Source organism: Lichenostomus cassidix, chromosome 1Ab (assembly GCF_008360975.1).
Source record: "Lichenostomus cassidix isolate B80296 chromosome 1Ab, HeHo_3.0, whole genome shotgun sequence".
Taxonomy (NCBI): domain Eukaryota; kingdom Metazoa; phylum Chordata; class Aves; order Passeriformes; family Meliphagidae; genus Lichenostomus; species Lichenostomus cassidix.
This window is the reverse complement of record NC_139481.1, coordinates 3,559,207-3,587,185: the sequence shown is the minus strand read 5'-3', so window position 1 is coordinate 3,587,185 and position 27,979 is coordinate 3,559,207. Positions and strand designations below refer to the sequence as shown.

General features: G+C 38.4%; 1 protein-coding gene across 4 annotated transcripts; it reads right to left on the bottom strand.

Annotated features, from left to right (window-relative positions):
• Nucleotides 1-85: 85 nt before the first annotated feature.
• On the bottom strand, nt 86-27,385 carry DNM1L (dynamin 1 like). Of its 4 annotated transcripts, XM_085049491.1 has the most exons (20): nt 27,139-27,385; nt 18,833-18,980; nt 16,812-16,850; nt 15,640-15,686; nt 14,771-14,842; nt 14,153-14,239; nt 13,833-13,995; nt 12,425-12,545; nt 11,681-11,812; nt 11,210-11,416; nt 10,911-11,031; nt 10,223-10,378; nt 10,022-10,111; nt 9,277-9,369; nt 8,459-8,515; nt 7,180-7,257; nt 4,810-4,977; nt 4,058-4,167; nt 2,750-2,909; nt 86-2,379 (listed from the first exon to the last, which is right to left on the bottom strand). In XM_085049491.1, the coding sequence occupies exons 1-20, from the start codon at nt 27,238-27,240 to the stop codon at nt 2,323-2,325; spliced, it is 2,208 nt and encodes a 735-aa protein (XP_084905617.1). In that variant the 5' UTR covers nt 27,241-27,385; the 3' UTR covers nt 86-2,322. The 4 variants fall into 4 exon arrangements, with proteins under 4 accessions (XP_084905617.1, XP_084905619.1, XP_084905618.1 ...); XM_085049493.1 differs by lacking the exon at nt 7,180-7,257 and having other exon boundaries at nt 27,139-27,384; XM_085049492.1 differs by lacking the exon at nt 16,812-16,850 and having other exon boundaries at nt 27,139-27,384.
• Nucleotides 27,386-27,979: the final 594 nt, after the last annotated feature.

The following is a 27,979-nucleotide window of genomic DNA, read 5'->3' as shown; positions in this document are numbered from 1 at the left end:
ACAGTTATTTAAAGTACTGACTTACAAGAGCACATAAGACCTGCAACCAGAACTACAAGTCAGTTCCAAACTATTTCTGGCATAATTAATTTCGTGTATTATCTGTTTATTAAATAACAGGATTGTTACAGCATGGACTTTCAAAGACTTGCATCAAGGATTACAAATCAAGGTCATTTCTTGGCACTCAAACATTACCAAATTGAAACTTTTGGTGAAACTTAAAAAAAAGTCATTAACATTTCAGAAACCAAATTAACACTGGAAATTTCACATGACATTACAGAGCCAGGTATCACTTGCAAGAATTTCTTCAATCCATTAAATTCATTTGCTTTATGCAGCATTTCAAAACCTTACAAGTCAGAGTGTTTCTTCACAAGGGACTTTTGACTGAACTTTGGGAGTTAAAGCTTCAGTAGATCACTCATGGACGGAACTACCTTGCTGAAAACTTCTTAGATGGCAAAAGCAAAAGGGAGAGAGGTGAATTCCAAACAGAAATAAAATGTTTTGGACAAAACTGAAAAGCTTTCACTGATCACCAGAGTCTATTTGAAAAGTGGTTTGCCCTTCAGTCATATTTCTTAATGAGAACTTCCATCCCTAGACACAATGCAAGATAAAAGTACCTCCTTTGTATTCATTACATGTAATGCACACACCATGACTTTTTTGGCTGTTTAAAAATACACAATATATATTTCTGTCTTCTGCATGAATTACCTCAGATCATAGATAAAGTATCCAAAAATTGCATCTGTCAGACTCAACTCCTTGTGCTCATATTGATGCCATACTGAGGATTACCATGAGAAAAAAAAAATATTAAACAGAGATTCTTGTAAACTGAATTTTTAAATTTTCAATCTTTAGCAGCTTACAAAAGGAATTCCATTTTTCCTAAGTGATTTCAGGGGGAAGGAACTGCATATGGTGATAAAAACCTCACTATCTTGGCCCAATACCATAAAATCAAGCCATGGAGGTTGACAGCAGTGTCCTATTTTTCATGCAAGTTGTGTTAAAGAAAAAATATCAGCAACACTCTAGTAAACATTTTCACTTTATACAAAAAGAGTGAATCTGCTTGAAAAGTACATGCAAGTATGCTGGCTGGAGTTTAAATAAATTTTTATTCATAAAAATTAAAATGTTTACTTTTTCAAGGCTAGTGTGATCAATAGTTATCTGTATGAATTATAATCAGAAGAAAAAAAAAATCTCAATTTCCAACCTAAAATTCCATAATTTTACGATTGTCCTCAAAAAAAAAAAAAGCTACTTACAGCACAATAAAATTTCCTCAAAAGCAACTGTAATCTCTGATATAAATATTCCAATTCCACAGACTTCCTTTCATACTGTCACACATTCCAAAATTGGAAGAAGTTGTGGGCATCCCCTTCTCCCTGGCCAACTTCATCTGTTTTTAAAAGAAACGCTTCTTATCCCGTAACAAGTTTTGAAATCCATTTTTATTTCTTTTTTGCAGTTCTGCCAGAGCAAATTTACTATCAGATGGTCCAGGGGTTTGGTCCCAGGGGAGAGGAAGGGGAAAGGTGTCCTTGTGCCTGATTTAAACCCCAACATTCATACACAAACTCCAGTGCACGTGAATAACTCTGCACCCACTTTTTTAGTGGTTATTATTGTTCTCAAGCTCCAGGCTTATTTTTTTCCTACATGATACTCCATTAAATCAAGTCTGAGGTTTTGTCTGCTGTTGAAACATTTGGGGACAAATTAAAAATAAAAAAAAAAAAAAATAGGGAACACACATACATAGTAAATACGGTCGACAATCTCTACTGTGCTATAAAATGGAGACCTCCATCTGTCACAGTGCATGCAATATATTCATGAAAGAAAATACTTGGTGCTCTCTGTTCTTCACAGTACTGAGACTTCTACTGGAAAAGCAGCTTAAAACTATTGTCACAAGACTACACCGGCCGTCTGAACCACAGGCAACCTGTTCAGCAAGTCAGGCACTGGAACTTGAATGGTTTTTCCCCAAGTTCAAATGAGACTGTCACTGAGACAGAAGACTTGGTCTGCTTTAATTTTGCACCAGAAACCTGGTAAGGAGACATTTAGAGCCATTTATTATATGGATTAAATACGACTTCTTTTGCAAAATACAGCGTTTTGTTCTGTTTGCAAATCAAACCGACTGTCTTTACATGAGCAGATTTACACAGTTGCAGTACACAGATAAGAAGAGTTCATAAATAAAAATTCTACTCCGTATACCATGCCTAGCAATTGTCAAGCCAATGGAACCTCCAATGCGTATAAATAGTGTGGCTGATACAGTCTTCACCAAAGATGTGTCTCACGAATCTCTGCAATGATCTGGCTGGCTCTCTGCAGGGCCTGCACAGGAGCACACAAAAATCAGTCAGTTGTGCTGGAGAGATCTCCCAGGGATGTAAGAGAAATAGTTTAGGAAGTGTGAAGTTAAAAATCAAAGCTAATCTGTTTCAATAAGTGGCAACCCATTAAATTCTCACTAACAGCAGACTTTTTCACCAGACTCAGTTTTAATGCATTAAACTTTAAAAACAAAAGAGAAACTGCACCTACTTTAGCCTGTCAAACTGCAGATTTAAAAGCTGAAATGCAATCCTTTCTGGTCATGTATTGGTTTTAATTCCTCTAGCAGAGGAAAGTACTACACTGGCATACTGTTAAAAAGCAGTAAGAAAAAAGGAAAACCAATCTTAACTACTGCTGTCTGCATTACCTTGAGCATGTCAGCTGCCTCTTTCCTGCGCTGTGCCATGTCCTCAGACTCGGTCAGCAGGTCATCCAGCAGCAAGGATTTGTACAGCTGCCCCACCAGCTCACTCTGCAGAGTGTCCTTCACGTGGTTCACCAGGAAATGCATCACTGCCTTTGGCACACTGCAGGCACACAAAGAGTGGGTTTTAAAATAATTATTCAAAACCAGGGCTGAAGAATGCAGAATGAGGGCTAGCAGCTACACACAACCTTGGCTCAAATTACCAGGAATCTATTGCTATTGTAAATAAAAACTCTCTCTAAAGTAAAAGTAGCATCATGTGCAATATAAGAGTAGAACTAATTCATATAAAATTAATTTCTTCCAAATAGAACAGCTGCATTGTAAAAAACATGGATAGCAAAAAAACACAGAATAAATAAATTACTTTGCTCAACCTGTCTCTACTGTGCTAGGGATGACACACTTAAGTATGTCAACCCTAAAATCAAATTTGATGTGTGAATGGGAAAGGAATGAGGCAAGGAAACAAGTCACATCTCTGATATTACACAGTACAAAGAGTGCAATAAAATTAAGGTAAACAAAGCACTTCCTTGCCATGAAATACTAAAAATTATATTGAAAGTGTTAGTTTACTAGATAGACTCAAACATCTATGACCTCACTAATCTGCTTTAAAATATGGTTTCCAGATTCCTGTATTTCCCCCCAGTATTTCCCATACAGGTAAAAACATAAATACATATAAATTTAGGTCTTTCCACAAAGATGTAAGCAAAACAAAGTTTTACATCACACTTAATTAAAAAAAAAAAAACATGACATTTTTAATGGAAAATTTTAAGCCATTTTCCATAGTTGCACATAGCAGAAAATTATTTTACTGTTTCCATCCTTATAGCTAAGTGCTAGAGAACTGAGGCACAGTAGTCTCTATTTGACCTTCCCATTTGAAATAAGAGGACGGCAAATCAAAATTCTGTCAGAGGTACACAGCACCTTGAGTTTATTCATTATTTGCTGCAAATCATCCATCCCAATTGAAGCATCCTTCAGAAAAGCAGGCATTTCCTAAATAATTTAACCTTTTACTTAATATTACACAGAACTGAAACCATTAGACAAAACAAGTGCTTCTTCCAACTCCTTCATTCTGTGGTCAAATTTTACTGCTCGTTCTAAAAAATAAATACATTTTCTCTCTTCTTACAAATGTAAGAACATGATAAAAATACCAAGATTATATATATATAACTTGAAAAGCAATATTTTTCTTTTAAATATTTCAAGGAAGCTTGGCTTTACCTGTCCTGAATGTTCTTCCTGACAATAAGGAAGTAAGATTTAATAAGTCGTTCAATCACTTCACAATCTCGTTGCTCACGGGCAGAAAGTTTGCGTGCAACAGGTACAGGCTAGGAAAAAATAAAACCCTCAGTTTAGCAATTGTGATTATTTGCATATGTAAATAAAACCCAAAACTCTAACTATTGCTCTTTTAGCTTGAGTTTGGTAGATGCAACCTGTCTTGCAACAAACCTGTAATTCTTCAGAAATAAAATCAGACATATCAATATCCAGATCTGGTCGGAATGCACCACTACATTTTTCTAAAGCTCTCCAAACAGTTCAAATATCTCTATCTGTTTTTAACTTGAGTGGGTTTTGTCTTTAAATGATTCTTCTCTAATATAAACATTCAATTTCAGCAAAAGAGCAGCAGGAATTTGAGGTGAGCTGAAATTTGTTTCTGTACCAACAGCTATGTAGAGAAGGATTTCATTTGCCCAAAATGAATTTGCCCAAAAGGAATTTGTGAAAGGAACCCAGTTAGTTATCCCAATCATATCCCAACCTGGAGCAGGCAGGGAGTTGGCAGGAAGATTGGGATTGGGCAAGAAGAAAATCAGAAGAGACTGGCTAGAGCTCCCTGTTGCTCTAGTGGAAATTATTTACAAAAATATCATATATTAGAACCAAAGTTCCAAGCTCTGGAATTCAGATATTTTGTCTCCTGAGCCTGAACTACAAAGAGGTATTTTTCTTCCAAGACTCACCACATCTAATAGGTTTACAGCATGTCCTTTTTGAGGACTAGCAGGTAGGGCTGCAGCTGGCTTGGATTTTTCCTCTGCTGATACCTCTTCTGCTTTGGAGGGTTTCAGCATCCCTCTCCAGCTGCCTGTTCCAGACTCCTGAGATGCATCTGCTCCCGCAGAAGGAGTCTGCACAAACAGCACATTGGGAAAACATGGCACAGTTAGAGCTTGGGCATTGTACAGCAGTGTCTGATCAAATCACTACACGTAAAACTCACTAAAAATGAGATTTTCATAGGTATTTTCATTCTGCTCTTCACATTCCCTGCTTTTGTTCTCCCTTTGCTGCTTACAGCTGGCACTAAAATTCATATTCTCTAATATTTTTCTAATAAAGTGTATGGAAAAGGTCTTACATAGGGAAGCTCCACAGTATTTGAAGGGTCTACAAATCACTTCTGAAATATGGAATGGTCTTCCTAAATCATTTGGCTTTTACCACTTTTACCATAAATCATTGGAACACTACAACCTATACTACCAGCATCATTCTGAAGGCATGTTTTAAAGATCACCACAGCTCTTGCAATATTTGAATTCAAATCCTTTGGGGTTTGTTTAAATACAAACTGAAATTTCTTACAATAACAGCTAAAATATGTGCAGATTTTTGTTTCCAGGTACCACAGCTGTGAAAGTGTTTGTGCTGTCAGAATTTACAGAAGGCTTTTTTTGTACCAAATCGAAACAAAAATCTTCATTCTCTGGTAGTAAAGATCAGAGATTCTGGGAAGTTCTAGACAAAGAATGATTCACTGATCTGAGGAAAGAACACCCAACTCTTAAATATTAGGAATTACTGGACAAGAGAAATATCAGTGGATGGTATCCACAATATGTTAACTAGTATTAAAAATCCCAACAGATTATTTTGATGTAGAACAGTGGTAATTTTTATTTTGTACCTTTCCACAAGCCTAATATCTGTTCTATTTACTACTGTGCTTTAAAACCCATTATTGTTTGAAAAACATTAAAGGTCATTCAAGGCTCTGTACTACTATTTATGTTTTGCTTCAGATACAGGAGGAAAAAAGCTAAATTTATCTATTGTGTTTACAATGAAACACCATAGGCTCATCTTAAATCTAAAAAAAAAAAAAAAAAAAAGTGAGAAAAAAAGAATAGTAAATAGAATAGCAGCAGTAGCATACCAGGAGGAAACCCAGCTGAACTGTGCACATCAGAAGTTTTATTTAAATTGCACAACTGCATTAGAGAACAGACTGTAAGAATTCAAATCAAACTCTGTTAATAAGAGAAAATTATTGTTAAGGAAAGCTCCACTGCATTATTTGTGATTGTGAGAGAGCTGCAGAAAATGACAAAAATCCCTGTGCCACTCTCATTCTGTGTTAGGGTGGAGCCTGCTCTGCCTCCAAAGTAGTTTCACAAACAAAGCTACACAAGTGTGGAATGTCACCTAACAGAGGACAGATTTTATGAGAAAAGCAAACCAAATCTGGTAGATTCCTGCAACTTCTTAAGTCACAACACTATCTGCACCATGGCTCTATTTCTTTGTGATTTTTGCAGCATATCAAAACCTCTAAAATATTGATGAAAATAACAGTTTAAATTCTACTATTGACTAGATTTTGACTTTAGCCACTTTGTTCAGAAATGGAAGCTTTGCATTAAGAGCTGAATATGTAAAATGAAGGAGAAAGCCTGAGTCCCCTTGGTACTCCTAACAGACAAACTCCTGACTGCCCATCTTTTCTGACTCCAAGCAAGAGCAATTAGCAAAAAAGCCTTTACAGTAATAATGAGCTGTTATTTTAACACAAGAGACAGCACACCTGACGTGTGAAAAAACACTGCAGACCACATTTCACAAATATCAGTACACGAGGGATTCAACAATGATGTGAAACGACACAGAGGAGGTTCAGATTGAACAAAGCCTGTAAAGATTCCCTGCAGGAAGCAGGAAACTCACATTTTGGCTTATCTTCTGTCCTCCTTCTTTAACTGTCAACACATTAAAAACATGCAGTTTAGCAGCCATGCTGAACACTTTGATTACAATATTGTTGCACCAAACCATCTACCGACAGTTTGATGCAAATTATGCTGCAGATTTGCACCACAATATATTGCAACCAAGAGTTCTAAGAGAAAGCAGTGACTTGGCCACCTCATGGCATGACTTTCCACGCCACTGAATATATCAAATCAGTAGTGCCAAGTGATCCACACTGGTAGGACATCCATGGAGGACACAGTGGCAGTGACAGCACTACAGACAAACTGCTTTCCTGACAGCTGGGCTGCACCACAACAGAAAAGTGCATGCAGTGCTTAAGAGGAAAAATCAAGACAGACCTTGCCATCAGCCTCAGCAGAAGCAGCAGTAACAGTCTCCTGGGAAGCAGGTGGCAATGCACCTGGAGCTTTAGTGGACTAAGAAAGGTAAAAAAAATGCAGGGAGAGGGGGGAAAAAAAAATTCAACTGAAGACCACCAAAATTTACCTAGCGAATTTCATACACTTTTACCTACTAGCATCTTTCAAAATCCAGGAAAGAAGTAATTTGAATTTGCAAGAAAAACAGTAAGAGAAGCAGAAAAAAAAAAGAAAAAGGAAAAAAAAAAAAAGGAAAAAGAAAAGGAAAAAAAAGAAAAAAAAGGCATCTCCAAGACAGTTAAGAGATGTTTGGATTATCTGACCTTCAATTTCATTTCAGCTCCTACCCTGACGACATAAATACGAAATCAATAAAAAGAAGGATTAAAGAGAACTGAAAGCAATCTCTAGACAGCTACCTTAAATTCCCAGTTAATCCATCAATTGTCTTAGACTGATTAAAGGCAGTAGTATTAGATCCACTCTGGGACTTTGTCTCACTTTTTAAAGTAACAAACTTAGCCAAGAGATTTCTATTAGCTGTAAAACTCCTGTTACAACCTCACGAGGAGCTTAAGCTACACTCTGTACCTTTGAATTTTAAATACTTCACATAATATTAAATAACTGTCTAAAGTTCCAGCTTATTGTCAGACTATTCTTTTCCACAGCCAGACAATATTTTCCATGACACTTGGTTGGTTGTTCCACCCACTGGGCTAATCTCAAAACCTGCTAAAATTCTCCAGACAGAATACATGACTGGATTATGATGAATAACTGAAAATGTCACCTCAACATATTCTCCCAAAGAAAGCAAGACTGCAACAAACTGCAGTTTTAAGAGTGACTTTAAAAGTCACTATGTGGGCACACTGGATATTTTAATCTTGTTTATCGTTTGAAATCAACATATAGTCTCAGCTATAAATTTAAGCATGAAAGTTCTGAGACCATCTTGAACATTTGCAGGCATTTTGTACCTTACCTGAGATGACATTCAAGTAGTAGGTGTAATATTACAGTGAATTTATAGACAAGTCTTCAGAAATACCAGATTTAAAACCTCCCAAAAATTTGCATCTTTTTAAGAAAATGACATTCCATTCTATCTGATGAAATTGAAAGGAAAAAACTCAATACTTGGAAATTCCCAAGACTGTTACTAGTGCAGCATATCAAAATTTCCAATACTTAGACTGGATCTAGGAGAATGCATTAAGCTTTACAGAAAAAATAAAATCCAACACTGACTTACTTTGTCTCGTGGCACAGCAGAAGGCAATTCCCGGGCTAACCTGTTCCGCCTCTGTTCCTTTAAAAACAATCCAGCAAGACCTCAATTATGTCTTACTCTGTATCAACACACAGGCAAAATTCACATTTTACAGAGGACTTACATTTCAGAGACAAACACAAGTGATTTCATCTCATCCAGTGTCAGGCTAATACTGTGCTCTATGAAACCCTTGATTATTTGGATAAAATTACTTTGATTACTTGGTCAAAACTAAATTCTCAATACAAAAAGTTTTGCAAAGCTTTTTTGCACCATGTTCCATAATCAAAACCTGAGCCTTTAAAAAAACAACATCAAAGATACACAATTTGGCTCAGCACAGATATCCTGCAGCCCTCATTAAGCTGTAAATCCTCCAAGTAATCTAAAGGATTTGATTCTGTGGTCAGATCATGATTAGCCCAAAAGGAAGGAGGAGGCAGAATTTGCTTCATAGCAAAATAGAATTTGAAGCAATCAGGACAAAGAAATATCCGATTCTGCTTGAAATGAACAACTGATTGTCCACCAAATAAGGCTTGGGTTTACATGGTTTGGTTCTTCAAAAATTTCAATCCTTTAAGTGAAATATCAACCACTGTTCCTGAGTGTAATATGCAATATAAATTAATAAATCCACAGATCACTGGAGTATACACCATATTCATAATTCACCATATTCTAATACCTCCAAATGTAGAAATGTGCTTCAGTGAAAGAAGTCGAAGCATTTCTTATTTTATCAATTTCACTTTCACTTAAAGAGACAAACTTTTGCAGAGAACATATTTTCTCACCTCTATGTTGTTATTCATTAACCCACAGGCATCAGCGAAGTCTGGATGTTTGGTGTTGATATAAGCTAACTCAATGGCCACCAGATTATGAACCTGCAATGCAAGACATTCCCAGATTAAAATTTTAGGCAGCAAAATTATTGCTAGTGAAGAGCAGTGAACTACACTGCTTGGGAGCACAGCTTAAATAGCAAAAGACCATTGAGCCACAAAGCACCTACAGCATGTCAATTAGGGATACTGAGTATACAAAATAAGTTTTGCAGTTCAAATCAATCTTTTATGTTAAAACATGTTTACTTAAAGCTACAAGTTGTATTTTTGGTTTTTACTATCTAAAGGGTATTACAAGCCTCTGAAATATACAGAACGAGGATTATAATTTAATTTTCATCACTGCATCCCAAACTCTGCAGTAAATGCACAGCTTCTGTTACAAGGGAGGGAAATTCACCTATATCAGAAAGACTAGAAGATGTTAAATTGATGTTGTAGTAAAATTCTTCTTGGGAAATTCAAACACAGGGGACAATATGCTTAACCCTAACCCCACCTTTTTGTTTTTTATGTATCTATACTCTAATACAGAAGTTTCAAACCATGTACATATTAAATAACAAGCTACTTAACAAATACAAGTCAAGATTCCTTGAATAACTTGGGTTCCTGGCACTGCAAACAGAAGCATCAAGACTCCAGCAAACATGCATTTTTACCAGTAAAATTACAGCAGATGCAAACTCACCATTTCATTGGTGACAGGAAGTCTCCTACGCAAAAGACAGGTTACTACTTCAACTATGGCATCGTGCAATTTAGGAAACCTCAGTAATTCCTAAAAACAAACCAAACATTTACCAGTGAGACTTCCACAAGTTACTAAACAAGCAGTGACAAACACACACTCCAGTAATTACAAACCCAATTGGAAAGCATGCATTTTTACCTGTGTACTGTAATTACTACAGTGCTGGATAATCCTCTGCATTTCCTCGTGAACCAGCTCCACACAGCGCAAGCTTGGTTCTTCCAGACGTTTGATTTGCCTTTTTACCAGCAACTCAAATGAAACCTCAGGAACAAACAAGGCAGGACGAGGACCCTGGTTCAAAAGGAGGGGAAAAGCTGCTAAGTTGTCTCTGAAATAAGATGCATTTCTAAGAGGTAGTGTCTGATGTGGCCCAGAATAAATGAGGTCGCAGTGATCACACCTGACACTCAGAACAGGTCTCAAGAGTAAAGGAGGTTACAAGAATATTTAAAAATAAAATCTATAAAGTTGCTAACTTTAAGACAAACTGTGTTAAACAATGATTAAACAGCACCCCGATAGGATCTTAGAGATTTCTACCTACTCATGTCACCTTAGGCTTACAAATCTGAAAAACGCTTTTCACATTTGAGGATCCACATTTAGATGAAATTAATTATAAAGGCAAAGACATTTTCTTTCTCATTTCAGAGAGGAAAATTGCCATTATTTATTGGACAGCCTTGGACATATAATATCACACCAACAAGATAGGTGGCTTTCAGTGTTTGGAATAATTTCATTGTAGTGTGCCTTATACAGAATTTAACCTTTGTTCCCTAACCTACAGCCACAACACTTAGAAATACACAAGAACACTCACAGTGGCATTTCTAATGGCAGTCAGAATGTCAATTGTGTTAAGGCCACCCAGAGGGTCAACAGATTCTAAAGTTCTTCCAAAGGTCTCATGAAAAATATAACAGATTCTGGCTCCACCACATCTGAAAGAAGAAAATAACAACTGAAGAAGCAAACAAGAAGAAAGCTCTCATTGCAAACATTTTTTACAGTTGCTTGAATTCAAACATTTTTGAGGATGTCATGGTCCAGTATAGTAACATTGCCACTGGGTCAACCCAACCACTCAGTCAATATTCCAAAAAAACCATTTGTACTTACAGCTCTGAAGTCTCGATGTACTTTGCAGTTCCTTCAATAGTGTTACAATACTCTGTGGCAAATTTGGTAATGAGCTGCAATAAAGTAGCACTTTTGTCTTCAACAGGTTCCCCATAGCTGTTCAGTAGAGACTGGTACTGAGCAGCTAAAACATTAATTCTGGTTTTCAGCTCTGGCAAGCAATCCCTGATATGATGCATCAGCAGTCTAAAAATAGAAAACAGTCCCTCATTAGAAGGGAGGAAAAGTTGCAGCCTTATCATCTCCATCAGAACAGAGAAGAGACAAAAAATAATCACCAAAGCAAAACATTAGCTTGGGAAAATCACAGTAAATTCAGAAACTGAGAGAAGCAGAGTTTGGAACAAGTTTTCTTTAATGCAATACTGTATAGCACCAAAAGAGAAACTAAGGTTAAAAGAAAGGTCTGCACCTATGTCTAACACATCAGATTATATCTTCAATTCCTACCTGTTCAGTGTCCTAGCAAGGTACTTGGTTCCATTTCTATTGGCGAGGGAAGGATACTTCTTCTGAAGAAAACCATACTCATCACGAATGGAATCAGCCACACTCTTCTTATTGTTAATATCCAACTGACTCCTGAAGGTAAAAAGCAGAGTTACACACTACTTAATGGATGCAAAGTGAAAATCATTTACATTTCTGCTTTTCTGGACAGAACATTTAATAACTGGCTTTTGCTTTTCACACTTAACTCACCTTCCTTAGACTTTACAGGTTTTTATTTGTTGCTCCATGCAGCACAGTCAACAAATCAGTATTGGTAGCAACTGTACACAGACTAAACAATGCTTTGATCAAAACTACATGAGATTTGACCCAAGTAGTGTAAAAAAATACAGCAGACATACCATAGCCTTATGCAGTTAGGACTAATATATACAGGACTTGTCCTGGATCAGAGCTAATGTGAACAGCTGTTCAAAGCATCCCTCAACTGAAGGACAACAGCAGAAGTGGTGAAACTACACCTCTTTTAGGAGTGTCTCTGCTCCTCTCCACATGAGCAGTTGGCTGAGAGGAAGAACAAAGGCTTTTGAGAAGTGAGCAACAAGCTCCTCACTTGCTTATTCAGAAGTTAATTTCAACATGGTCACCTTATTCTTAAAACTATATTCATGGCTAAAAGAGCAGAAAGCATTACTTCAGATCAACACAGTTTTAAAAACAGCACCAATGTGCCCCACAGACCTATTCACTACTCCAATGATGCCAAGTTTGACAGGAATCACTCTTCCCATGAGCACATCCATAGCATCAGTGCCAGCATCCATGAGATCCAGCTTTGTGATAACAGCAAGGGTTCTTCGACCTACCGAGAGGAAAACACTCACTGGGATGTTCTGATTGGATCAGAGGAACTAAAACTCAACATTCAGCAAAGTGGAGAATTAGTGACCTAAATCCATTAAATAGGTAAATATTGCCCATCTAAACCAGTAGCTTAACACACGCAGGATTTGTCTGGGACCTTAATATTTCCTGAGCTCTTGGTCTGAAAAAAAAAAAGTGCCAGGAACTTTTTCTTTAAACTAGAACACACTTTTTGAGTCTAACAAAAATAAATCAGCAGGTTCTTGGGTCTTGAAACTTTCATGTGAGCATATCTACTTTAGTACTTTAGGTTCTCACTGCACAGCATTATTCCTGCAGAACCTGCAACATGATCTGCCACTCCAGACCTTTAAGTGTCACAATTTTGGGAAGTGATCCAAAAGACATTGTCAGTCATTTTTACAGGGGTGAATTAAAAGGGGTCTGCTACCTTGAACCAGGACAGTTTAACTGAGCAGACTGCCAGAAGAGGTTTTCCCTCAAGGTTATGTGGCAGACAAGCCAAAGCAGACTTGGAGTTTGAAACCAATCAAGGAATGTTACACTTTATGGGAAGAAATGTTTGAGGGTAAAGCACACCAACACTAAATTTTAGCCTAATTTCCATACACCTATTTTCCAAGTGTATTAATCCATCTTCTTTCCAGTCACAAAGTGCCATTTGTTAGCCAGTAGTACCAACAGCACTTTGCAAAAGCAAGAAGTAGCAGTCAGTAGCTTCAGATCTGTTTCAAAGCCCTTAGGTAAATAGAAAATAATAATCTTCCTTTTACATTAAATCACTCAGTTCTCCCACATAAATACAGGGCACCAACATAGATACTGACAGTATATATTAATTTTATCCTTAAAAAAGTCACTAATCTAACTGTCAATTACTAGCTGCAGGGTGGCATATTTTCTCCACTGAAAGAAACAACATTGGACAATAGAGCATGAAATTGCCCTAACAGACCACTGTACTGAACCTCTGAAAACCCCCAACATTCTGTAATGCCATTTGGCTGCTGTGGAAATGAAGTGACTCCATGACTACCAGAGTAGTTACTTGGCCTGCTGGCAAGCCAGAAATCTATCAGTTATTAATTCATCCCAGCATTCTCCTGAGTTGCAGAGACTGCAGCAAAAAGTCTTTAAGCAAATATAAAAATCCTATTTTCTAGGAAATGTGGTGACATTTGCTTTTCTTAGTATATTTTTCCCAAACAACTTGAGTTTTACGTTAGGATTTAGTTTTTAAAAAGAAGCTGAACTTGGTGCTTACCATCTGGATCCACCTCCCGAGCTATTTTCAGTGCTTCAGAAGTGGCCATGTCTGTGTTAGCAGCTGTGACTGCCAGGATAATGGAATTGGGGTTGCTGATGAACTGAAGGATGAGCTCTCTTATCTGAAGTTCAATGTCTTTAGGCTGATCACCAACAGGCACCTAGAGAAAAAGTGACATCAAATTTATGTCAAACTAGTTAACCTGAGAAAAGGTGTTTATCTAATAATACAGAACAATGGCAAAGAGTGAGCAGGCAGACCTTGTTCAAAAATACACTCCTCACACTGAGTCAGAAGAGGAGAATTCTGCATCTTACCTTTGTCATTCCAGGTAAGTCCACAAGAGTCAGATTTACGACATTAGATGAAAAAATCTTAAGATGAATCGGTTCAGGACTGATCCCCTAGAAATACATTAATAAGAAGTAATAATGACTGCTCTGGATTATTTAAATGCATCACTTAAAAATCCGAAGGCTGTAGTTTCTAGAAATACTAGAAAATTTCTTTTTCTAGTAAATACTATAAAAAAAGTTAATACTAGAAATTTTCTTCTTTCATCACATACCTTAAAACACACAGCAAGGAAAAAAGCCAAATACATCTGTCAAACAATTCTTTTGTCTTTGGCAGCACCCAATTTTAGAATTACACATGAAGCCATGAATGTGGGAAAATGAAAGCAAGCTTAACTCAAAATTCATTTTTTGCACTTTTATTACAGAACCTTGAATTAAAGCAACAATTCTGTCTTTTAGCTGAAGTCATTTATCTCATGAACACAGTGAAAAAATCTCAAGATAGAAAGCAGCATTACTGTGCTCTTCATCAGAACAGTTAAATGCTTTTCACCCCGAGCTGCCAAAACCATTTAAGAAAGCTTTAAGCAGCATGAGAATCAATAGCAAGGCAAAGATGGAGAGTACAGGATTTACCTTATTGTTTCCTGAAATCCTCTCTGTTTCATTTTCTATTTCCTGACGAATTTCATCAAAATCTGTATAGATCTGAAGTAAGAAAGAAAAATGTTTAAAAATCAAAGACAGGATTCAGTTGCTTAACTGCAAAATAATGCTCTCTTCTCCAAGGGATGGTAAAAAACTAAGTATACAGAATATGAAAAGAAAAAAAAGAATTACTGTCAGCCCTTAATGCTAACAGCAATCATCAGTGATAAAAATTACAGAAATTGGCATTTAATCTGTTGACTAATTCTGTGAGATGGCAGTTATTAGCACTTATAATGCATCAGTGTCAGACAAGTTATTAATTCATGTCCACTTACAGGGAATTTTGAACACTTCATTCCATTTTGAATCTACTTGTAATCCTTTGAAGTTAATCAACAACATGGAGCCTAAACCTCTTCTCATCTTGAAGAGGACAAAGGGCTGAGTTTGATTTTTAAAGTTTTCCACTCTTCTTTCTAATAAACCTCTGAAGTAGCCAATTCTTCAGTGGACTGAAATGCCTTGTGATCACACCTATCCTTGTCTTTGTGACATCCATCCTAATTACGCCAAAGCACAAAATAGAATAATCAACAAAATAACACCAAAAAGACTAAAATAATTCAGCAGAATTGATGACCCACGTAACAAGACATTTTATGTTTCCAGAAGTTTTCTACTCATAAAAAGCAAAACATAAAATCCTCAATATTCTGCCATATAGTAAAGCAGGCATAATAATACCTGTAATCATCTCCTTTTCAGGAAAGTCAAGGGAGGAGATAACAGAATTAAGTATATATATATATTAACATATTTATGACACTGCTACTACACAGTCAGAGTAAACATACCTTATTTTTGGTATGAAGAAATTTACCCCATTCTGCAGCATCTACTTCTGAAAACAAAAATTGATACATTAGAAAGAGAAAGGAGATGTTTCAATAACCTTTTCCCCAACGCCTGTTCATTGAAAACTATGGGATTTTTTTCAAGCAGCAAAAGAAAAATTAGTTAGCTTTCTGGTTACATGTTAAATAGCTCAGTACAGATTTATGATACTGTCAATTGAAACATTAAATTTCATTGTTATATCTAATTTGTCTCATACAAGGTCCACCCTCCTACCTGTGCCTGAGCCAATCCCCTATCCTACAATCTCTCAGAAATGGTCTTGTTCACTAAATATCAGCTTGTAACAGAAAACAAAAGAATTATTAGCAATAGTTTAAAAAACCTGAAATAAAAAGGCTAGCTTGTAGCATCTTTGCTTTTACCATGCAAGTGAGATCAAACCACAGCTGAAAGAAAAAGTTAGAAAAACCTGTAGGACCAAAAGCAAGCAAACAGAAAATACATAAGAATTCTGCATAAGGAAGAAGCCTTAGGAGAACATGTCTCTTCCCAAATCTGTCAAGGACCAAACATCTTCACTCTTGTCAGTCACCACTGAAGTCCAGAATTACTTGGGGACTTTGCAAGAGCAAGGGAGGTTTTGCTCACTTCCTGCTTTGTAGCACAAGCAGGAGTTTCAGTCACACTGCAAGATATTCACACTTTCACAATTAGGTTTGCAAGCACTAGGGGAAAGTTCCATTTCCAATTTTTAGTTTGTGGTGGTCATTTCCTCTGTGCTCCCTGACACAGCAATCTGCTAAAAGTCTACAAGAAATCTGGTCAAAACCACCATTTACCTACAATCAAGTAATCTTTCAAAACCATTTTTGTCACTTAATTTAAGAAACTGATCAACAAAGATTTCTTTTTAAGGATTTGGGAATTAAAAGTGCAGGAAGTTCTATGAAGCAGCAACAGCACAGGAGCAAAAATCATCTCATTTTAATGCAACAAGGTCAGAAAACTGAAAATCAATCAGATCACAAGACTCAGCAAAATAATCACAGTAGCTGAAGTGTAAAAGGAAAAGTGTAATCAACAATAATGTGGCATGAAATGTATGTGATTAGTGTATATAAGCATGCACTTTAGGTGTAGGGAGAAAAAGGAAGTGGATAAAGGCAACCTTTAGAAAGGTGTCTTGGATTTTTCCATGTAGCAGGGTCTGCAGTTAAAGAGAAACAGTATTGAATGGTGTTTAACATTTTTAATCATATTGAACAAATAGCATTTTATTAATTTTCAGTAGCAGATTCTATTACAAAGATCACAAATGCATGCAGACAGATGTGCATGCTATTCTAGTATTGATGAGAGTGTGTAACATGTTAACAATATGTACAGAAATAAGACCTTAATTAAACACATATACATGATGCATATTAATCAGATATTCTATACAACAAAGTTCACTTGATGATGACTATTATTGCCATTCACCTAATTCCAACAGCTCACAATATTTTCTTATCTGAGTACAGAAAACAGCACCATTGGACTCCACAAAGTTGAACTTCTTTAGTGAAATATGTTCCTCATAATTTACTCATGGCAAGAATCAGAAAGACTAAAGAACCATTTTAAATGTCACTAGAAGTAGTGTTACTGCACGGGAAGGAAATCTGATGCCATGCATCAATATTTTTAAGACTCAATTAAAGAATTACAACAGTTCTGAGACAGATTTAAGAAGAGACAATATCTACATCATTCTTCTCAACTTTTAATGCTTTTAATGTATGGAAATGCCATTACAAAAAACTCCAACTTTTTATGGATGGGGTGAAGAATTTACAGCTCCATTTTTATGTGATGTCTGTAAAACACCATGAAAGTTCAAGAAGGACACAACACCTACAAGCATTTACTGCTTGGCCACTGCTATGCTCTCCCTTATTTTCCATTTCTGAACTACCAGAATAGGTCTTCACTGCAAGACCAATTTAATAATTCACACAACCAGGCCCAGTTCTCTGCTAAGTGCTGCTTCTCTGGCAATTCCATCAGAGAACACCACAGTGTGGTATCACCACATCAAACACACCATCTGTGCTCAATCACTAGAGGCTAACAATAAACAGCAAAAGCAAAATGGGAACATTTCCTTCACACCAAATTACACACATTCTCTGTAGAACATACATATCAGTCTGAAATATCATGTTATAAAAATACAGAGCTTCATATTTAATGGAAAATTTATCTCTGGTATTTTCTGACTCCCTTGATTTATTGCAGTGACCACAGTACAAAGGGTATCATTTGTCCTTAAGTGAACAGCACAGGAGCCAAAAGTGCTTTGTGTTAAAAACTAGGAAGCTTTCTAGATGCCAAAACTCCAACAGAGATACAACTGAAGCTTTTAAGAACCACAGAATAGCAGCCATTTTGAAATGGGCTGTGTTAATATATAATACTAGTAAGCATTAGGATGGATCCAGGTGCAAACACAAAACAGAAGTCAGAGAGAAGAGATGTAAGTGTAAAAGTATTTGTGTCTACAAGAGTTCAATGTCAGCATTCTGAAAGCAGCATGCCAAGCCTGAGACTCTTGTCATGCCAAGACTGATATTCTTCTGTCCAATATTCAACTTGTAAAGAAGAAATCCCTCATCTGGAAAATCCTTTCCTGCAAGACTATTTCCCTCTGGGAAATCCCAAATCCATATTCAAACCCACCTCATCATCCACCTCATTAGAAATAAAATTACCTCTAAAAATAGCACTCTAATGGCACTTACTACAACATCACACAGCACAGCCAGGATAAGAGGTTGTCATTCTTTTTCTTTCCAAGCTACCTGATCCCATCTTCTCAAATGTAACATCACAAATTATGCTCTGCACACTCAAGACAATTATCTTTGCAACTGAAATGCTTTATTTGGCCTATTTTTCTCAAAAAAAATTCCCATAATAGGAAAGCTGAAAGCATTAAAGATATTTTTAATATCCAAAAGATTCTGACTTCATGACATTTGCAAAATGGACAAAACAGATGTGACAACAGCTGTGCTTTCATCCAAGCAAATTTTAAAAAGCATACTCAAGTTTTAAGATTACAACAACTGATTTTTTTATTTAAAAGAACAAGGAAGATTTAAATTATGTTTTCCAAAGGGAAAAACACATTCTTGGATCACTTACCATTTTCATCTCCAGCTCCTTTCCGACCATCCTCTGGGGAAACATGCACCAGCTGCAGGATAAGGGGTCTGCGGGTGACAACTCCAGTACCCCGGGGGAGCAGATCCCTCCCCACAAGACTTTCCAGCACAGAACTCTTTCCACTGCTCTGAAAAGCAGAATAAAGCTACATTACTTCCTTGAACATAAAAATGCTGTGATATTTTAGTTTGCTTTCATCCAGCCTGCAAACAGTTTTGTCCTCTGTTGTGTGCCTGAAGGAGCATATGACAGACTCCCTGCAGACACAGCAGTGTCACTGCTCAGGCACTGAAGGACACAAGTCTGCTACAAGCCAGGAACTGTCAAAACCTGCTTGGGGTACTTAGAACAGATATCTATCTGGTTTTAAGTTTCTCGATCTATGGTTTTTAAGTCTCCCACGGTTTTTATTTCTTAGGGCAAACTAAACACTAAACTGGTTTCAGAAAAATCAGTCTTCTATTTAACCTTTTCTACCACAAATATGAAATTGTCCAGAAACATGCTTTATAATGCTCAGAAAGAAATTCTATGCCTTGTACTATGCCATTTTCTAACACCTTGAAGGAAAACTTTACTTTGTAAACTGAAGAATTAAACTCTCTGTTTAACATGGGCTAGATGTATTAATACCAGGAGCAGCATCACAGAAACACATATTAACTATGTATACTTGAGTGCATTATGCTGCTACAATGTTATATTCCTTTCAGCTTGAGGTTTGGTTGGGTGGGGGTTTTTTGGTTGGCTGGTTTTTGGGTTTGATTTTTTTGTATAATGTATTGTAGCAGCTTCCTAAGTGTGGACATTGTTTTACACCCTAAACATAGAAACAAACATTGTTTCATGGCATCCCACACTCTCTCTCTGTATATATTTAAGTATTTACAACTTCATTGCCTGCAAACATCTGTCTACATGACAACAAACTGTAAAAAGTTGAGGAACAAAAGCTGTGAAATTATAAACAAGTCTTTGAGAGTCTACATTTCAAATGTTCTCCTGCAGGACTTCTGTATAAGATTAATAACTGGTCCAACCAGCAGCTTTGAATACCTGGGTTTTAAAAGGGATTCCAGACCAGTACCATGGTAAAGCTAACAATAACCAATAGTCCTTATTATCAACCTCATGAGGACAGGAAACCCAAATCCAAGGGACAAGCTGCTGCACACACTGCTCATCAGTCCTTCCAAAGGTATTGCAGGAAGCTAAACTGGGCACACAGCAAGATATAAAAGAAGTATATAGAAGAATATTCTCTTTACATAGCAGTAAACCACTGTGTTTGACACCACTGCCAGTGATCTCTGGATGGAGAAGGAACAATCTGGATCCTTTGTAAACACACTAAATGAAACATTACAGCACTCCATGCACCAGGAAATTCTATCAAATTGCATTACATTCCCAACTAAAGCAATCTGTTGTTGGAATACAATTATCTAATGACGCACTTCTTAATCTGCACTCCTTAGCATCCATTACCAAGAACTGTCTGGGAACACAGTGAGGAGGGCAGGAAACACAAAGCTGATCTTGTTCTGCCAGTGGGGCAAAGCAAGGGATATGGGTCTGTAAAAAACACAAACTCAGTTCAGCCAGTCCTTCATATAATAGATGCAGACAGAGGCTAACTGATGCACAAGAACCATCAGATTTCTTAAAATCACTTGCTCAGATTGTTGACTGTTGTATATTTCAAGTATTATTAAAATGATAATGGACTTGTATCAGCTGCAACAAATTTCAAGTCATCTTATAAGAATCTCCTGCCTTCCTTTGCCTATCTTTAGGCTTCGTAATATTTCTGTGGAGCCAATGTACAATAAATCATCTGTGGAAAAAGTCTTTTTAAGGAAACATGTCCAACAAACTACAGGGAAACTTCCAAAACAAAAATTACTTGAAAGGGGTGTTGAAATGTAGCTCATTGCTTTTGGCAGGGCAAACTGATAACTCTTTTTACTATCTAATTCTATAGGAAAAAAATGCAAAAAACTCCTCCAACACAACAGAGACTTAATGCAGAAAGCACAAAAAACCAGAGGCAGTGATATCAGAATTCCCTCTGACCTCATGAGTGGCACAACACCACAAACATTGGAGAATGACAGGAAGGAACTGTGAGCTAAGAGACACTTGTCAATGAGACATAGTAATTCCTGAAGAATTGTATTGAGGAAAGCAGTGCATCTGCTTTGACACCTGAGGTGAAATGGTGGCAATTTTGCAGTTTCTGTCATACAAGAAGTCCTGCTGGTAAATCATGCTGTTAGCAATACATACATTTACAATTTACTACATTTCCAAGTTATCACTGGGAAACACCAGCTAATGCATTTGTGCTGGGATCTCATCCACGGGAATACTACCCAGGTAGGTGCTTTAAACAGAATTTATTTGCAGTAGCCAGCCCAAAGAGTTCAGCCTGCTATAACTGAAGACCAGCAGTATTTTTTTTCTTACCTTATTTTGAAAATATGAATTACTCTAGAATAAAAGGTGAGTACACATGCCATTTCAGAGCAGTTCCACAAGGGAACTGCTTTGGCTGGGACAGCTATTATAACAAAATTTTCCTGCTCGAACTAGAACGCCCCAAGCTACGCTGGTTCTAAACAGCTAAAAAATTTAAAAATTTATTTACTAATCAGAAAAGAATGTTAAAGCTACAAGCAGGCTGAACGAACTATTTTAAGACATTGTTTGAAACGAAATTACACTTCTAAAAGATGCAGAAGAGACAACAGGCTGATCCCAACTTGAGAAAGCAGTAAAACCAGCATAATGCATTGCTCATTGTTTGCAAAATACATGCAAGATCTTGTCCAGACTACGAGACTGTTGTTCCTGCAGGGCATTCCCCATGAATAGAGAGCTCTCCTGAACAAGGCAGGGAGAAACTCGAAGCCACAGGAACTACCTCCACATAAAACAGCTTGTGCACAAGCAGAAAGGAATGCCAGAACTGACAGAGCTCTGTCAAAATTTTTCAGAAATCTCATATTTACACTGTAATAAACCGCAGGTGCCAAACAACAGCAAATACAGAAATGATTAGCAGATGTTTTCTTCCTCAGAACATCAATTCCCAAAGCCCTCCAACAATTCACTTAGGGAAAAATTGTCTCAGCTAAGTAGAAGCAAGTACAGACTCTAAGTTACATCACAGAACTGTGGTATTTGAAGATTCACATTTGCCAGCCAGATATCCTGACCTTACATAGCATTGTGTATACTACTATATTCATGATTTGTAATATAGTGAACCAAAACAAAGCCAATTTGTATCTTCAAATTTCAAAAGTTCCAAACAAAAGTATAATTTAAAAAAAAAAAAACCAACCCAAATCTCTAAGTTAGTCAACCTTCTGGCTACTATATGGCCAAATCTTTTGCAACAATTACATAGCCATTTTCTCTCCAGATTCTGAAAAACATTTCCCTGGACTGTCCGTTTTAATTCTCTTCCCCTCCATCTTCCTGAAAATATGTTTTCTTTGCACTGTGCCCCCTGGACAACATACAAGATTCACCTGGTCTAATTAAAATACTGGTTTTCCAAGACAAGCAATTGCCAATCACAAGGTGAACAGGATCCTTGCAGTAAAGCATCAAAATTAGTGAGAAAACAAAACAAAGCACACACACAAAACAAGAGAAGCACAAAACTTCTTCATCCACATCCTTCTACAATCCACATCCTGTGAATTCTGTGCAGACTCTCCACTCTTCCTAAATAACCAGGCATTTGCAAGCAATAAAATTAGTATCTTCTTTTAAATGATGTTTAATACCGCTTTCTTATTAAAAATCTGTAGAGACAAAATACTAAAATACAGGATTCAGAGTTACCAGACCTATAATTTTATTTTAATTTATATGAAGTCTTTAGGACCTAAAAAGTACAGCTGCTCAGAAATGCAGAGAGCCCATCAGAGCAAAGAAACAGCACAACACTAAATGTTGTTCACACTGTATCATAACAGCAGCAACATTTCTATTAGTCTGGTAAATGTAAATAGCTAATTAATGTCAGCCTCACTTTGCTGCTTGTCTGAAACAAACAGCAGAACAGTCAGGGCTTGATTTGACAGCAGCAAAAGAGGGCAAAAAGAAAAACAGTTACACCCAAAACTGGTGACTGTAAATGTCAGATACGAAAACAAAGAAAAAACCCAAATGAAACCAGGAAGTTTGCAAAACTTCTGGGAGAAAAAACAAACTGTCCTCAGCCAGCATAGAAGCCATGCTCTGGTTACATCCCTTATTTAAATGTAGATATAAAATGGGTTTTTGCATCTGCTTGAATCGCCAGGGAAGATCCTTGCACGAAACAAGAACCAAAAAAGCAAAGAAAAATCAAAACAAACAAACAAAAAACCACGGAAACCAAATCAACAATCCAACAAGAAAGGAGAGAGGAAGACATAGCTGTGCTTGGCGTGGGGTTTTCCTGGTTGCTGGGTACAAGGTGGAGTTTCCTTCACCTCAAAGTGGCTTTTTGCCAACCCAATGGAGGCTACACCGAACGAGCTAAGTGGCTTAAATGTCTGTTCCCCTGACAGGGAAAGTCACAGAAGCTCTGCACAGCACCTGCAGTCTCAGACCAAGGTGCTAGTCTCTCTCAAATGGGATGCTTTGATAGAATCCACTGGATTCATCTCCTCATCCCACTAGCCAGGACTATACATCAGCTTTCCATTGCTGTCAGCTTTCTAACAGCCTAATTAGCATCCCAGCTCTTTATCTTACCAGAATATAAACTTACACAAATTCTAGTGCTCAGGCTGTTAGACCAGGAAACCTTCCTCCTTGCAATGAAAAGTGGTTTAGCACTGAAATATCAAGCATGATGTTTACTGCAAACAGTACAAACAAGAAATAAATGTAATGCTCATCTGTAAGCCAATCCCAGGGGAACATCCAAAAGAAATCTGCATTAAATATCATAAACTACACCTCCCCATTTAAAGTCCCAAAATGGCATTAAGGAAACACTGAGCAAAAATACTTTGTAAGTGTACAGATGAAAAGTCACTTCAAAATGTCACTTGTGAATTCCATCAGTTGCTACATCAATTTCACCATGATGTCTCTACTTCAGTTAACATTACCAAGTGCAAATAAAGCCCACAAGGTGTTTTTATAATGTCAGTATTGGAAGAATTTTGCTACAAAACCGACACTGAAGTTTGGATATAACTAGGTTAATGACTACTAAAAACCCCAAGCATATTCCAAGAATTAATGGCCCAATAAATAAATACAATCCACTTTTACATACCTCTAGGCAAGTATTTTGTTGTCTGGCTGGTTTGCTTAAATTGATTCTAAATCTTATGCCCTCTTTTGTAGTGCAGACATCCAAAAGGCCACAACCAACCAAACTACTTTCCTTGCCTCCTGTTACTATAGTCTCAATGTGTTTGGTTGAGACCCTTCAATACCACCTTGTTATCCCTTAGAAATACAGAGCACAAAGCATTTGTATAAATCAGAACACTGAGTATTTCAGCATAACTGAACAAGTATTTTTATATAATATTCCTTACCTGGCCACTTTTTTTTTTTTGCTCTTCAGTCATACATTTCTAAAAATGGAACTGGAATACTGAACTGGGAAAAAAATAGAACACCTAAGTGGGAATGGCAGAAAAACCCTGAAACTGTGAAGAAAAATTGGCAGTTTGGAGGTTTCCTCAGAGTTCTATCTGTTTACTTCATACAGTACCTGTACTACAATACAGAAATAACTTAGACAATATTTATGGGGAGAATGAAAAGGAATTCTCATATGACTGAGCAGCAGGAAAAGCACTAGAAGTGCAAGAGGCCATTTAAATGCGCAACATTTCCAGAGAAATATTTTGAAATTAGCACCAAAGTGTATCTAGAAAGAGCAAAAAGGTTATTTCAATTGCTCAGAACACAAGGCCAGTAGGAAATGAATCCCAAAACTCCAGAGGTGGGGCAAAGGGAACATGGGAAACAGAAAATATTCAAAGGTAAATTAAGGCTTATAAACACCTTCCAGTTCTACACGCTCTAGAAAATAAAGAATTAACAATGCACAGAAGGAGAAGTGGAGAAAGACATAAGCACAAAACAACAGCAGGGTGGAGAAGAGAGAGGATAGGTGAGAAAAATAAACAGAAAACATTACTTTAAAAAGCTTTTTTTGTCTCCTTGCTGAATATGTAAAAAGGTCATTTAAGAACAGCAGCTGGCACACTGGAAGAAAAAAGCATAAGTCAATTAGCAGAGAAATCTTAACTGGCAGCATTTGTTTCCTACAAGAAAACTAGAGGTGAAAAATGCAAGACTGTTTATTGTGAATATTATTTCAATAAGAAAAAGCAAAGACAGCATATGCCAGTGGGCTACAAATACTTCAACTGTGTGAACAAACTTAAAGGCCACACAGCACTTCACCAAGAAACAAGATTGTCTAAAAGACACATGTAAAACAAAAAAGGAAGCAAGCCACCAACTGCAAAATTATTAGCTCCAAGACCATGTCTGAGACATCTCCAGAAATCTGGTCTATAATAAACTAACCTCAAATAAATAGACTAATAAAATTTTATTTCTATTAAAACTAATTGCATAAAATAACCACCTACAGATTTACTACGTCAGTAAAGACAATTATTTCTTCCAATACTCCTGACTAAAAACAAAACAAAAGCAAACCAAGGTACAGCTTGCTAGACTTCTGCTACATATTTTTCTGGAGTCCATAAAGGACTTTGTTTTGGCATGATAGGAAATTTCATGTTAATTCAAGGGGGTTTATGAATATCCTGAATACAGCACTGAATACACATTGATACTGGTGGGTAGACTACTGAAGTCAAATACATGTCAATACACATGTTAATACTGTGTTAACTCTCAGTATTTAATTATGGAGAGTATTTACACTTAGAAAAAGATAACTGGGACAGAGCTGTTTGAAAAATGCCACTTCAATATATTTTGTAAAGTGAAACTGTAAAAAATACTTTTTTAATGTTACATGGAAAAATGCTTCTGCATTGCACGTTCTGTTGCAGATCTGAACTGAAACACAACCAAAAAACCCAAAATAAATGCTCAGCTTGCTTGTATAATTCTTAATATAAAGAAGATGCAATGCCTCCATAAAGCAATCAAATTCTCTCAGACATAAAACCAGCAAGTACCCAACATAGCTTCTCAGTCTCTCCCACCTATTCAGGTATTCCAGATCTACTTTATAAAATGGGTGATGTAAATTCAGTGAATGTATCTGATGTGTAATGGGAAAAGAGAATGACTGGTGATGGCCTCACAACCATTCTGACACTGTAGCTGGCTTTGGGCAAACCTATTCCACAATGTGCAAGCTTTACACACATAGCTTGTGTTTCAAGTCATTTAATGGAAATCCTGAGTGCAGAGCACTTGGCTTTGGAAGGCAAACCATTGTCAGGGAGCACAGCACACTCAACAGATCTTTAAATTTCACAGAAACCAAATGAGAGATCCATTAGCCTCAAGTTTTACTTCCGCTCAATGCCTCATTTTCTGCTCCCTAATGACTGCTGCAGCTCTGGTCAGGCATGTCGAGCTGCCAAAAGTCGTGCTGAAGAGCAGCATCGCCTCTGAAGCGATAGGACAGGCTCGGAGCTATCTCGGTGCCCAGCAGCATTACCGAGCTCATTCGCACGTGTTGTAACTGTTGCAGCCAACAGTCGCCGGCCTGGCCTCTTCACCTTCCCTGCTAGCCCATCACCGGCTAACAGAGTTCAAACGGCACCGGCACTGGGCGGAAAGGAGAACGATCCACGCCTGCAAGCTGCCATTCCGCTGGCACCTCGCTCTTACCGAGCGCTGGCTGCACGGCCGCTGGGGCAGAAGCGAAGCCGAGGGCCGAGCAGCGATGGCGGTCACGCCGCCGGTGCCCCGAAGCCACCCGCACACCCGCTGTGGCAGCCGGAGAAATGGGAGACAGGGGCACCGGCCCTCCCCGCAGCCCTGCGGAGCTCCGCGGCCGCTCGAGCCGCTAGGGAGAAGCGCCAAAGCGGGCGGGCGGCACAGAGGCGCTCCCAGCGCAGCGGGGCTGAGGCGGCGGAGCCGGGAAGCAGCGCGGCGGGGACACGGCCACCGAGGGCGCCCCGCCCGCCGCGTCCCCCCGTGCCCTTGGCGGAGGCAGCCAGGGTTCCCTGTGCAGCGGCGGAAGCGCGATGGACACCCCGGTCGGCCCTCAGCGCGGTGACCGCCCCCGGCCCGGCCCGGCCCGGCCCGGCCCGGCTCACCTGCGTGCCCACCACCACGATCTGCGGCAGCTGGATGATGTCGGCCCCCACCGTGTTGAACACGTCCTGCAGCTTGTTGATGACGGGGATCAGCGCCTCCATGGCGGCGGGCGGAGGGACAGGGCGGGTCAGGCGGCGGCGGCGGCGGACGGACGGACGGTCGCGACGGGCAGCGGCGGCTCCCTCAGCCGCCCCCTGCGCCTGCCGCCATCGGCGCCGGCCCCCGCGCACGGCCCGGCTCCCGGCAGCCCCCGCGCCCACCGCGCAGCGCCGCCGCCGCGGGGCACCATGGGAGTTGTAGTTCCCGCCGAGCCGCGCCCTGCTCGGGGCGATCGGGGACACGGAGGGGTTGGGTGTGTAAAGTGTGTGAAAATAAAGCCATTGCCGGGTTTGATTAGACGGAACCATAGGGTTAGGATGGAAAAGACCCCTGAGATCAGCGGGTTCAGCCTGTGACTGAACTGAACTGTGCCCTGCTAACCAGAGCATGGCATCACGTCCAGTCTTTCCTTAAAGGACAGTGACTCCACCAGCCCATTCCGATGCCCAACAACTCTTTTTGTGACCAAATTCTTCCTAATGTTCCTCTCTTCTTGGGCAAAACAGCATTAGAGATCCGCTCTCACAAACAGCACAGTGAAAAGAGTATTCTCCCGTTTCTGTTCACATACTGAGGATTGCAATGGACACACCCAGAACAGCTATATTTGTTCTGTTTGTTTCCCTGTAGGTATTTTTTGTTTTGCTGTGAGGCTCTTGGATAATCATCTGAAATCCTGCAGCTCAGATGTGTAATGGTAGGTTAGGCTGAGGTGGCTTAGGAAGTGGGAAACCATTGTGA

Bases quoted from the DNA above. Each gene is read 5' to 3' on its own strand.
- DNM1L (XM_085049491.1), bottom strand. From the start codon at position 27,240: ATGGAGGCGCTGATCCCCGTCATCAACAAGCTGCAGGACGTGTTCAAC. The intron at 14,843-15,639 runs GTATGTTTACTC...TTCTTACTTCAG, and splicing joins TTCTTCATACCAAAAATAAG to ATCTATACAGATTTTGATGA. The intron at 12,546-13,832 runs GTAAGCACCAAG...TCCTCTCGGTAG, and splicing joins TCGGGAGGTGGATCCAGATG to GTCGAAGAACCCTTGCTGTT.